Consider the following 13196-nt stretch of genomic DNA (forward strand, 5'->3'; position numbering starts at 1 on the left):
CATATCACACAAAACAGAATCACTACACATATAAAGTTATATAGCTTACAACTCACCAGGCAGACTAACTCTGAAGTATTAGCTCATTTCTTACCTAGCAGTATAATGATGCAGAGGAGAATGGCAATCAGAGCACCTGTGCTGAGGCCAGCAGGAAGGAGCAAAGCTTCAGCATTACAGGACTGCATGTTCCCTTGGCTATCACAAGCACACACTCGAATAGTCAGCGTGCCCGTACTGCTCTGGATTGGGTAGTCGTTGTCTGATATCACCACCGGTAGGAAATAGGTACTTATTTCATGTCGACTAAAGCCATTCCTTCTCGTCAGAATTCGGGCAGTATTATCTAAAACAGTTAAAAACATATATGGCTAGGATCTAATATAACACTGTAAAATGCTTGTTAAACTATCTGTATATAGCAGATGCTTTGTTTCACTAGAGTATTTTGAAAATTGGGACTCCTTGACACTAGAGTGATCCTTCTTTTCTGTTACCATTTGAACGTGATGAAAAAGTAATTTTTTCTATTTAGATCTATGCTTTCCCTTGCCACTTTATACAGCTTCCCCAAAGCCTGATGATGTTATGCTTATTCACATGCAATGCATAAATTATTCAGTGACCACAGCTAGTGTTCCTGAGTGAAGCTGCAGCAAGCCAGAAAAAATATCTTTCACTTTTTGTCTGATGCACGTATTCTTTTCAAAGATTCTTAATTCAAATGCCTTCTGCTAATACCAAGAGTTATGCCATCTATAAAATAGATAAGCAATTCCCTAGAGTAAAACACCTTCAACATCCTGTTGCACAGTATACTGAAATCCTTATCACCTAAATTTGAAATTTTCTTGTAAGAGTTATTGTCTCAAGGATCTAAACATTTGAATTTAAATGCTGCATTCCTAAGCAGTCTAAAGAAGTGAGCGTACCTATGAGATGTTTTTGTATGTTCAGTGCAATGTTTTACCACTGTTATTTACCTGTAATAAAGAATAGCAAAATAAATAAACGTGCAATTGGCCACCATACTAGTAAGAGGTGACGCTAAGAGGGAGAAAATGCAAAAAACCAAACAAAATCATGTTTTAGCTCTACTAGGTGAGTAGTTTGGGCATCTGCCTAGAAGGTGCCAGACCAAGTTATAGGCCCCCCATCACCTAGAGAGTGATTTCAGAACACAGTTCTCTAACCACAAGGCCATAGGTTAGGCACTACTCAGGTTTTCCTGCAGCTCTTCCATTGAAACTGAACCACTGCACTTTGTATTTCATATTCATTAATTAAGGTGGGTGGAAATGAGTAGGATTTTTTTTTCCTTCTAGACTCACTTATCTCTCTCTGCCCTCCAGCAGGTCATCTTCAAAAGGAGAAGCTTGGATAGGGTCCTGGATAATGTATAAGGGCATGTGTAGATGAAATGGGGGCCATAAACTGAATTCAGTTTAGGGCCCCTAAAACCCCCATGTTGTGCACACACCCAAACTTACCTGCCCCTCTGGTGGCAGGGAGGGGAGGGCAAGCTGTTAGCAGGTGGAGTGGTCCCTGGGCTGCGGACAGGGGCTGGTGTTTGCCTCCATAGCAGCGGCGCCCCCCCCCCCCCCCCCCGCCCCAGGTGGCTCCTGCCCACAGGCACTCTGCTCGAGTGGTCCTGGGGGGAATCACAGCTGCGAAGGGAAGCACTGGGCCCACCTTCCCAGGCTGCTGCCAGTCTGCCTGCATGGGATTCCTGCAGTTCAGGAGCCCAGTGCTTTGCTCTATGGCTGTAGGGCAGCAAACTAAAATTCCTCCTCTTCCTGCAGCTCACCCATTGAAACTGAACCACTGCACTTTTTATTTCATATTCATTAACTAAGGTGGGTGGAAAGGAGTAGGATTTTTTTTACTTCTAGACTCACTTATCTCTCTCTGCCCTCCAGTAGGCCATCTTCAAAAGGAGAATCTTGGATAGGGTCCTGGATAATGTCTAAAGGCATGTGTAGATGAAACCCCCGTGTTGTGCACACACCTGAACTTACCTGCCTCTCTGGTGGCAGGGAGGGGAGGGCAAGCTGCTAGGAGGAGTTTTAGTTTGCTGTGCCTTAAGTCATTTAAGATGCATTATGCTGCTGAATTTGCTACAGCAGCTGGAATTACTGTTCAATATGCCACCAACACGTGCAAATACCAATACAATTAAAGTGGTGCAAAAGCATTTAACCCACTTTAAAGTGCCATGCACACATGCTCCTCGTTTCATCTACACATGGCCTAAGTAGTGGCATAGTAGTTAGAGGCTGTTCCAGGAAGTCAGAGAGCTGTCATTTTAAATTTCCTCTCCTGTGTAAGGTGTTCCTAGAACCTGGGCTTCCTGGTTTTTTGTGTGAGTGCTCTAAACGATACCATCAAGTCTACAAGAAAAACTACAGACCTTGATCCCCCCACTACCTAACCCGGGGACTTTTTACATGCTCCCTAAAATCCACAAACAAGGGAACCCTGACAGACCTATCATATCCAACCATGGGACCCTAACTGAGGAAATATCAGGTTTTGTTGAATCAATCCTAAAACTGCTCATCGCCCACAGAGCAAGTTTTGTACAAGACACTACAGACTTTCTACGGAAACTTAAAAACATAGACCACCTTCTCAGCAACACACTCCTAGCCACCATGGACGTTACCAGCCTATATACCAACATCCCACACCAGGATGACATCCAAGCCTGCCTTACATATCTACAGGAACAAGATTACAACTCAGAATACAGACCCAAAGATATTACCGACCTTATACACTTCATCCTCACACACAACAATTTCACTTTTAATAATCAACACTTCCTCCAGATGATGGGAACAGCTATGGGCACTAAAATGGCCCCACAGTATGCCAAACTTTTTATGAGCCACCTGGAAGAAGACTTCCTCAAGAACTGCACCATCAAACCCTTGCTATACTTAAGATATATCGATGACATCTTCATCATTTGGACTGAACACCTACAATCTGTGATTGAGTTCCATCAGAAATTCAACAATCACCATCCCTCCATCCGACTTTCTCTAGAATACTCCAGCACCAGCATCTCCTTTTTAGACATGATGATCAGTATCCAGAATGATAAAATACAGACCACGTTATACAAGAAACCCACAGACCAACATACATATCTGCACAGAACCAGCAATCACCCTAAACACACCAAAAAAGATATACAGCCAAGCCCTCAGATACCACCGCATTTGTACTGAAGAGAACACCCGGGATTGCCACTTCACCAACCTTAAAAAGGCTTTCACCCAACAAGGACACTCCTCCAGAGAGACAGATCGCATGTTTGAAAGAGCCACCCAGATACCACGTGAAGAACTGCTGCAGTACAGAAGAAAACCCACCACAAATCACACACCACTGGTTATGACATATCACCCCTCCCTTGAACCTGTACGAAAAATCCTCAAACAATTGCAACCCATATTAGAAAAAGAACCTATTCTTAAAAAGATCTTCCCAGCGCCACCCATCCTAGCCTTCAAACAAGCACCGAACCTAGCTAACCTCATCACCAGAAGCAAACTTCCTCAACCCCAGAACACACCAAAAGGATCCAGACCATGCCATCACAAGAAATGCAGAACCTGCCAACACATCTCCACCACCCCCACTATTACTACACCCCACAACAGAGCCATCAGCATTCCTGGATCTTACAGCTGCACCTCCAGAAATGTAATATACCTCATCCAATGCACCAAATGCCCTGATGGAAAATATGAAGAAGAGACCAAACAACAACTGCACACCAGAATGAACACACACCGGAAATCTATCAAAGACAGAAATACCCAATTACCAGTGGGGGCACATTTCTCACAAGAAAACCACTCTCTCTCCAATCTCTCAGTCCTGATCCTCAAAGGAAACTTGCACAACACTTCCCAGAGATGAGCCTATGAACTCCATTTCATCAACCTCCTGGCTACTAAAAATCATGGACTAAATATAGACATTGGATTTTTGACACATTATAATTTGCCTGACAACTGACTCCCTACCCCCGCCTCTGGCTTCTTTACTTTTCATTCCATCCAGGAAGAGAACACACTAACTGCTGAAACTTCCTTAGCCTGATGAAGGGTTTTTGAACCCGAAAGCTTGCTTAATAACTATTCTCCAACTGTTTGGGTTGGTCTGATAAAAGATATCAGATTCACCCAAGGAACCTTGTCTGCCTAAACACTTAAGTGTTTGGGACAGAAGACGTGACAGGTGCTCCTGTTTTTCTGAGGTCTAACACAAAATAGTCACATGGCTAGCTGGCTAGTGCATAGCCTACTGAGCATCTACAATAGCTCTATGGACACATGCCACTCATGTCTACATAACACAAAAAATAGAACTCCCACCTGTGCACAAGTGCCCCAAATGCCACTTCAATGCCTGGAAAGCACCCAATGAGTGCACAAAGGGTGACAGAATTTAGGGCTTAAAGGGCATGTCCAGACAAGTGTGCACGTGCCTCTTGCAGCATCTCAAACCCCTTTCAGATGCTGCAAGAGGCACGTGCAGGAACAAGTTTGCAGCATGGGGGCAAAATTATACCCCTGGATATCAAGAGGTCAAAAAATGCCCCAAGGGAAAAATCTGGGGCAGGGCATGATACCAGAATGTGCCCTGAGGCAACTGGAGACTTGGTCCTCCACAGAAATGCTCTGGTAGTTAGTCAGAGTTCCTCTATGGCTCGTCCTTGCCTCAGTGGTGAAGCACGCTGCCTGCCCATGCGGGACAAACAGTGGTGCAGCCTACAGGGGCTTGGACCCGGCTTTGTGCCAGGTAAGTAGGGGTTTGGGGGGTTGAAGAAGGGGCAGAGGGGACCATGGGGGAATGCCTGGCCCCAGCCCCCATTCATTCCCCCCACCCCCTGCTTGCTCCCCTGACTAGCCCCAGCCCCAGCCCCACCCACACTCAGTGGCAGTAGCAGTAGTGTTCAGGGCCACTGGGGGCTTCATGGCACAGCCCCTCTACATGGGGGAGAGTGGGGCTCAGCCCCAGCTACCTGGCACCCATGCTGCTTCATTATGTAAGTATGACCTGGCTCAGCAGGGTGCTGTGCACTGTCTCAGAGGTCTGGGCCACTTGGCCTGAGTGGCGCTGAGTCCCAAGTGACAGCCACAGCACCTCTGAGATGCCAGACAGAGTGCAGCACCCTGCCCATCAGGCCCGCACCCACACAATGCAGCAGCTGCAGCATGGGTGCCAGGTTGCCAGGGCTGAGCCCTGCTGCCATTGCCTGCTGCTGGTAAGCTGTGAGCAATGCAGCAGGCTGGAGCCAGGTGAGGGAGCGATAGGGGAGCAGGAGCTGATAGGGGGAGTGATCAGGAGCCTGGAGCCGACTGGGGGAATGTCTGAATTATCTCCAGCCTCCTGATTGCTCCCCAATTTTCTCCAGGCTCCAGAGGACTGGAGACAGAGCAGGAGAACGAGCAGGGGGCTGGAGATCAGCGCAAGGAGATGAGTTTGCCTGCTCGTCTCCACCCTCCTGCTCATCTCCAGCTTCCCAAGGCTGGAGCTAAGCAGGGGAAGGAACAGGAGGCAGGAGATGAGCAGGAGAACAAGCAGGGGGCTGGAGACCAGGAGGGGGCTGTAGCCCCTTGTGGGGGGCTGGGACCCTGCAGGCAGGGCAGTCCATGTGCTGTGTGGGGGGCTCTGCCCTGTGGGGGGCAAGGGACCCATCCCTCCTAAGCATCCCCCATACCTACCCACATCCCCCCACCCCACATCCCCCAATCACACACCCACCATGCGATAAGGAAACCAAGAGCAAATATCAAATCATATAGATATTTAGGATTTCTTTTATTATGATGCTAGAGAGACTGGTAGGCTTCCAAAATGCTTTAACATTGTAAATATAGCAATAAAACATTGTCCATCTGATCAATCCCTCTCGATCTCTCTTTTGTTCTAATTGTCAAAGAATGTGGATTTGTGGGTATTTTAAAAAATGAATTTGGGATACTGCTTCAGCAGTCCAACTGTCACAAGGGGCTAGTGTCCCCAGATACCAAATGGCTGGGCCTCAAAAGTTTCTATTTGTAACATTCAAATATCATGGGCCCTAAGGCTCACCTGGGTAACTAGTAGCTCCTGTTGTATGGGGGCTAATGGGTGAATGCTACAACAAAATACTTGGGACAACAAAGTCAAAAAACAGGACAGGAATTACGTGAGGATCAAAAGGTAAAAACATGAAAATGAGTGGGCCTGAGAGGAACACTGAGCAGATCCCCCTGAGCCACACCCGCCAGTCCTCAAAGGCATCCAAGGAACCGGTAGATGCAGCCCACTGATGCTCTGCCTGGAAACATGCATAGACAAGTGAGAGGAAAGCAGCCCCACAGTTTCTGAGCACCTTCCCATCCAGAGTCTCCTTCCTGGTCAAGTACACAGTTCACTTGGCCAGAGGCAGGAGGAGGTTGGCCAGCAGGTCCCGGGACTTGGTGGGGCCATGGATGGGGTGACAAAAACCAAAAAGGTGGGGGATGAAATTTACTTAGAACCTTAGAAGGATATTCTGGAAGTGGAGCTGGAGGGGCTGCACCCTGGTGCACTCAAAGGTCATGTGCGCCAGTGTCTCCCTCTGCCCACAGCAGGGACAGGAGACCAGGGTGCCTGTGAAGCTCGCCACATACATGCCCACAGCAATGGCCCCGTGGATGAGCTTCCAGCTGAGGTCCCCAGTGTCTCATGGGATGAGGCTGGAGTTCAGACTCAGCCACTGGGGTGCCCCAGCTATGTCCTTGCTGAGCAGGCCCTGCTACTTGGTGTCTGGGCAGGATGTAAGGACAGCATGATGGACCGTGTGGCACATGAGCATGTAGAGGTGGTGGTGATGGATGGTGGAAAAGTTCTGGTGTCCTCCAGCTGGCTTAGGTGGTGGAGTGGAAAGGGGTGAGGGCAGGTGAGGTGCCAGCCCCATGCCAAGCTCTGGTGGGCTGGAGGACAAGGGGGGGAGGGGAGGGACTGCCACCATGCAAGACCTGGTTGACAAGGGCAAGGGTGTCGAGAGCTAGGGCACATTGCATCTCGTGGACCAGATGGCAGGTCACACATGTCATGGGTAGACCCATGCGTTGGGCCAGTGCAGTGGGGTCTACCCACTTATGCGTGTCATAGTCCAGGGTCAAACTGTCAAAAGCAGGGTGCCTCTGCTGTTCACACCTCCAGCTGGGGGTTCCAGAGGAGGGGCTTGACAAGCAGGTCAGTGCCCTGGGCAAGTGTTGCTGGGGACCTGGAGGCAGAGACCAGGACAGTAGAGGGCACAGGGAGGGTTCGTAACTGGTGCCAGAGCATGGGCAGGACTAGCTGGTTCAGCATCAGCACTCTCCCATGCAGGGAGAGGCACCTCAGGAGCCCTGCCCATTTCCAGAGCTGCTAAACTACCCTCTATCTGGTGCCAGTTCTCCAGTGGAGAGGGGTCTGCGGGGGACAGGAAAACCCCCAAGTAGGGAAGCAAACCCATGCTCCAGCAGATCCTGCGGAGCATGGGTGGGAGCAAACCCACCTGCCACCCATCACCCACCGCCAGGCCAAAGCTCTTCACCCAGTTGACCTGGGCAGAGAAGGCCGCTGAATACAATGCCTGGCAGGCCTCCACCTGCACAAAGTGCCCTGAGTCCTGGACCATGAGGAGTACATCATTACCATATGATGACAGGACCAGCTACACCACTGGCTCCCAGAGCATCAACCCTGCCACCCACCTCTATATGAAAACAAGGAAGGGCTCCAGGACCAAGGGGTACAGCTGGCCTTGATGCACCCCTCTCCTGAAGGGGATGGGCTCCATCAGGGTCTAGTTAAGCTTGACCAAACACTCTGCAGAGGTGTACAGCACCTGGAGAGCCCGCACAAAGCAGGGCCTGAAGCCAAAGGCTCACAGTCTGCCTATGAGGTACATGTGATCCACTCTAAGAAATGCTTTCTCCTGGTACTGGGATAGGAGGTGAAAGACAGGCCCTCCTGGTGCACTAGATCCAGGAGGTCCCAAAACAGGTCCAGGTTGTTGAAGATGGAATGTCCAGGTACCATGTACATCTGGTCAGGATGGATCACATCCATGAGCGAAGATGCTGCCTCCCCACTCCAGGTGGGTTTTAGGCTCGTCAGCTGGAGTGGTCAGTGTCTCCTGCAAGAACAGCATGGGGTACCCCACTCCTGAAGGAAGGAGAGCATCTGGCATATCTGGAGACCCTTTCTGCAGCCGTGGACATAGAGGGTTATGATCTTAATGACCTCATGGCTGGGGTGGTGTAGTAGATGGTTCAGCAGGGGCCTTGTGCATCTCAACACCCAGTGTGGGGCCCACTGGCTCACACAGCACCCTCTGATAAGTATAGAGGGCATCTATGAAACTGCAGGCCCGCCTATAGCTCCAGGTGTTGCAATTTTTGGGCCCCTTGTTTTCCCCCAACAGTGCCCTCACAGTGGCAAGGATGCTGTCAAAATCTCCCTAGTGGTCCAAGGCAAGCTGTACCTTGTTGGTCCACTGCTTTGTGTAGTCACAGTCAAGAAATGCAAGTATCTCGCCCCCGGGGACCACCGGGACTGAGAGTTCTGTGGGCTCCATGGAGTCTGCCAGTCCTTGGGCATCCTTCTCCTGGTCCTGGGGCTCAGCAGGCTCCTTAGGCACCATCTGAACCCCCCAGTCTGCTAAGACCCCAGACTCTGGTTGGGATTGGGGGAGCTCTGCATCCCCTTGGGACAGGGGTGGGGATAAGGGTGGGGGTGGGGCTCTGTCACAAAATGTTAGGGTAGAGATGAAGCCCTGGGGGCTCTGTACAGGGTCCCCAACATGATAGGCCTGTTGATTAGGGGATCCCACCCGAGTCCCTCTGGTGTGGGACCATGGGGCAGGCTGGAAGTGAAGCTTTTCTGGGAGGGGGAGGGAAGAGACCCACCAGGCACCAGGGTGGCTTTGGTGTCTGCCTTGGGGTTTAGGAAAGGGGACCTCCCTCCTCAGGGCTCATCAGGGTGAGCCCCAAGGCCCCCATCTGCCCCAGCTCATTGGGGGGCAGGGGGCTCTGTTGCTGGACCTTCCTTTGCCTCAGCACCCATGGTCTCAGGGGGTAGACCCTGGCCTGCAGAATGAAGGGCTTCATCCATGGGCTCCTGTTTAGGACTGTCTAGCAGCCCCAAAACCTCCTCCATGGGGATCACATGTTTGACATTTCCAGGGGGTGAGGTTTTAGGTGCAGTGGGGGAGGCCCCTAGGAGCTAGGCTGATCCTCTCCCCTGTGTGGTGGTCTTGGGAAGTGAGGAGAGGAGTCTTCCATGTCAGAGGGCTCCAACTGCACCTGGACCTTCCTCTTGGCTTTGCGCCTAGAGGGGACCTGCAACCACTGAACCATGGGGTGGTGCTCAGGTGGATAGGCTTCAGTAGGAGAAGGTGAGGGTTGGGAGGTAGGGAAGCTACAGTGGGAGCATGACTAGGGGCAAGGGGCCCCCACTCCCACTCTCCCTTTGGCTGCTGCTACCCTCCCCAGGATCCCACCAAACTTGGTTTGGGGGCTGAGTCCACTGAGCTCACAATGGGACTGGATGATGTGGCCGGGGTGCCAGGGGGGCCTGAAAGGGGAGGGGTACCAGTGGCAGGGGCACCCATCTTGACAGTGGGACCTGCAGATGCCCTCTCCTCCTGGCCCATAGGGCACTTGTGATACAAGTGCCCCAGGGTGCAGCACCAGAAGCACCGCAGGTCCTCCAGTGTATTGAAAACCCTCACCAGGGCCCCTTGAAAAGGAAACACAAGGTACCCCTCAGCTTCCAGCTGCATTCCCACTGCCACCTGGATCATAACCTGGTGACAGAAAGAGTGCATGTGGTGGAGGCCGAGGTCTTGGCACCCCAGCAAGAGGGCCACCACTGGGGAGATAACTTTCCCCAGGGTTTGGAGCTAGGGGAGCAAGGCTAAATTAGGGATAAAATGAGGCACATAGCTGAGGACCACCCTGCTTCCCAGCTCTTCTAGGGGCTTGAGGGGGACGTACTCACCCTCCATCACAAGCCCCCTCTCCACTGCCTTTTGTGAGGCCATTTCCAAGGCAAGGAAAAAGACCCCCTTGTCATTATATTGGGGGCCCCCACTACATGAGCCAGGGTGTGCACCCAGGTCTCAAAGTGCAGGTTCTCCTGCTTGGGCAGTTGGCATTTCACCCCATGCCTATATTTGAGTGCTGAAAAGGGGGCCCTGCTGCCCAAGTTGGAAGGACTGGTGGTGGAGGGTCAGGCTGGTGGTGGTGCAGCTTCAGGTCACCTCATAACTGCCTACGTATAGCTGTGGTTTCTCCACTGAGGGGACCACATTGATGGGGCTGGGGCTAGGGCCAGGGACAGACTGAGTGAGTGTGCTGGCTGATGTAGCACACCTGGTCCCCTCAGGCACCGGGGTATAGGCTTGGGGCAGATCCCTTGCCCTTCCCACCCCCAGCTGTGGACAAGACTGAAGAGAAGCCCTTCCTACTGCCCTTGTCCTTGGTTCTTGATGGTGGGGGATGGGGCTTGAGACCCCCTCCTGGGAGGCCTGGCCAGAGGAGACCCCCTGGCCCTGTTGGCTCCCTGCCAGAGTCCCACCTGCCCCTGCAGCAGAGGTTGCAGGTTTTTCTACCCCAGAGGAGGTTGGCTGGGCTCTACCTTCAGGGTGGGGATTGCAATGGCATGCATCCCCTTGGAGGCTTGGCTGGGATCTGCCTCCATAGTGGGAGTTGCAGGAAGGTCTATCTGTCCCCCCAAAAGTTTCCTGACCTGCCATTGCTTCATATGACAGAGGGGAAAACAATAAAGGAACCCAAAATATACAGTGGGGCAGGGAGGTGGGGGGGAGGGGTAAAGCTCACAGAGCTATAGCTCCACAGGGAAAAAAAAAACAAACAAACCTGGGAGGGCTATGCATGGGGAATGGGGGAAAAAAAAACCCCCACACACACAAGGGCTGGGAAGACCTGAGCTGGCTTACTCAGCCACACAACAAACACCAGGGCAAGGGGAATGGACCACAGGACCTACCACACAAGGGCAAAAGCACACAGGGAAGGCTGCTGAGGTAGATGTAAGAGATGGCTGGAGTGGTAGAGGGGGTTTGTTTGTTGAAGATCAGTTCAGGAGCCCCTCAGGCCTCCAGCTGGGCACTCAACAGCAGAGCAATAGGCAGGAAAACAAAGCAGGAACAGATGCAGTGAGGCAGCTGTGGGGGAGGGGAGGGCAGGAGAATCAGTCAATTAGGGAGCAAACCAATTCAGGTTTGGTGTTGAGTGTCGCAGGGTGGTGAAGCAGCGAATCTCCCTCTTTCCTCAGAGGGGGCAGCTGCAGAACAGACAGAAGCAATAGCAGCAACAGCAGTAGCAGCCATCCAGTTCAGCCACTCAGGATGTGCTTCAGGTGAAAGTGGGGGTGAAGGCCGGGGTGGCCTGCCAAGGCAGCTGTGGCAGGCAGGGCATCTTTAGGCTTTGGCAGTGATGGTGGGGGAGGGGTCCACAGACAGTGTAGACTCCCTCCCCAGGCTGTCCCCAAACTGTGGCTTGGAAGAGTGCAGAAGCTGGGGTGCATTGCTGGGGTGCAGTGCAGTGTGCCCCCCTGAGGGGGAGCAGTGGCTTCCAGTGTGCAGTAGAGGACCCCCCTATAGGGGACAGCAACAGCAACAGCCCAAGGCAGGAAGGGGTGAGGCCAATTTACTCCGAAAAGCTCAGAGAGTAAGCCAGAACCTAGCAGTAGCCAGAGGCAGGAAGGTGTCTGGCAATCTTCTCCCCAGAAGCTCCTGAGACCAAGCTTGCAGCAGCAGCAACCTGGGACAGGAAGGGGTATGGCCAACTTTCTCCCAGATGCTTCTTCCTCAGAAGCTCCTGAGAGCAACTAGCCCTGAGCTGGTGGCTAGGGCAGGTTTTTATGTTGCTGGGGCCAGCACAGGTGTTCTCCTGGCTGTAGATCTGGGAGGAGCCAGGTAGGGTTAGTTTGCCCCAAGTGGCACAATTTGCTCCACAACAAAGTGCATGTCTGTGCACATGGACTGAGGTAAAAAGCCCTGGCTCAGATTTGCACCGCTTCTATTTGAGCTGCTGCAAGCACACATGCAAGCATGTGTGGACACACCCAAAGCAACAGCCCCATTCATCATTACAAAGGAACAGAAAAAGAAGCCTGGGAAGATCAGAACCATGAAAAACGGGTCTACAGTGAGGAATCTCAGAAGGAAATCTATTTTCTAAAGTTGCCCCTGATCCTCTCTGTAAGACATTATATTTCTACCCCAAACCCACATCTTGAAGAACATCTCAGTAGTGGAAGCTGACCAGTGTGGGAAGCTTCAGACACAAAAACCTAGGAAGACTTTTTTTTTCTTTTGCATCTAAGTTATTTTTAAGGACAGATTAAGGTGACTGATTAGATGAACCAAGACTTATTTAAATGAATTATTGCGCAGATCGAGACACTTACAACTTTTACTCTTTCTCTGTGTGTGTGTATTTGTCCACCCCAAACCTATGTTCTGAATTGACTCTTTGTCACCATTTTCTCCAACAACCACCTCTGTAGAACACAAGTTGTTTTTCTTTTCCAAATACGCAATTTAATGATAAGAAAAGATGAAATGTCATTTGTTCTTGAATGTGTATACATAAATAATAAGCTTTAGTGACTTCAGGTGGGTCTCTTATATGACTTCAGTAAATTTATATTCTGTTAGTGATGAACAAATTATGTGGACAGATTATTTAAATGAGTATATGAAAGCAACAGATAGCATTTATCTTGAACCTTCAGTGATCTCATTTTCTCCCTCTTAATCTACCTTCACTGCGCTCCCTTTAACATTCCATATCTGAGCATCTTCAAACAAAAAGACCAAATGCTTTGTGGCCTAAGAGAATCATAAATATTTTTATATTGTTAGACAGAAAGAGATGCATAGAATCCTAATAAGAGATGAAAACTGCTTCCTGCCCTGGAAAGACCAAAGGTATCAGGTTTTAGAAGTGACCTAAGTAGATTTTAATTTCAGTGGTAATTGCGAGTCTAATCCCTCAAAGCTGTGTCAATTATATAACAGTTGGGATTTCAAAGGTGAAATCTTGGGATCTGTTTGGCTACTCTGTGTTCTCCCTTGCCTTGTCTTATGTTGCCTCATTTCTTACAATTTGATTATGAGCTTCTTGAGG

At 50.6% G+C, this 13196-nt stretch overlaps 1 protein-coding gene across 4 annotated transcripts in view; it reads right to left on the reverse strand.

Moving 5' to 3' along the window:
- CDH10 (cadherin 10) overlaps positions 1-13196 on the reverse strand; it is a 208802-nt gene that overhangs the window by 8699 nt on the left and 186907 nt on the right. For 3 of the 4 annotated variants that reach the window (XM_019483344.2, XM_019483346.2, XM_019483343.2), the window contains exon 11: positions 95-346. The exons of the other annotated variant lie outside the window; for it this stretch is intronic. In XM_019483344.2, coding sequence (XP_019338889.2) covers positions 95-346 — 252 coding nt within the window. The remainder of the gene's footprint in view (positions 1-94; positions 347-13196) is intronic. 4 annotated transcript variants of the gene reach the window in all.

This window comes from Alligator mississippiensis, chromosome 5 (genome assembly GCF_030867095.1).
Source record: "Alligator mississippiensis isolate rAllMis1 chromosome 5, rAllMis1, whole genome shotgun sequence".
NCBI lineage: Eukaryota > Metazoa > Chordata > Crocodylia > Alligatoridae > Alligator > Alligator mississippiensis.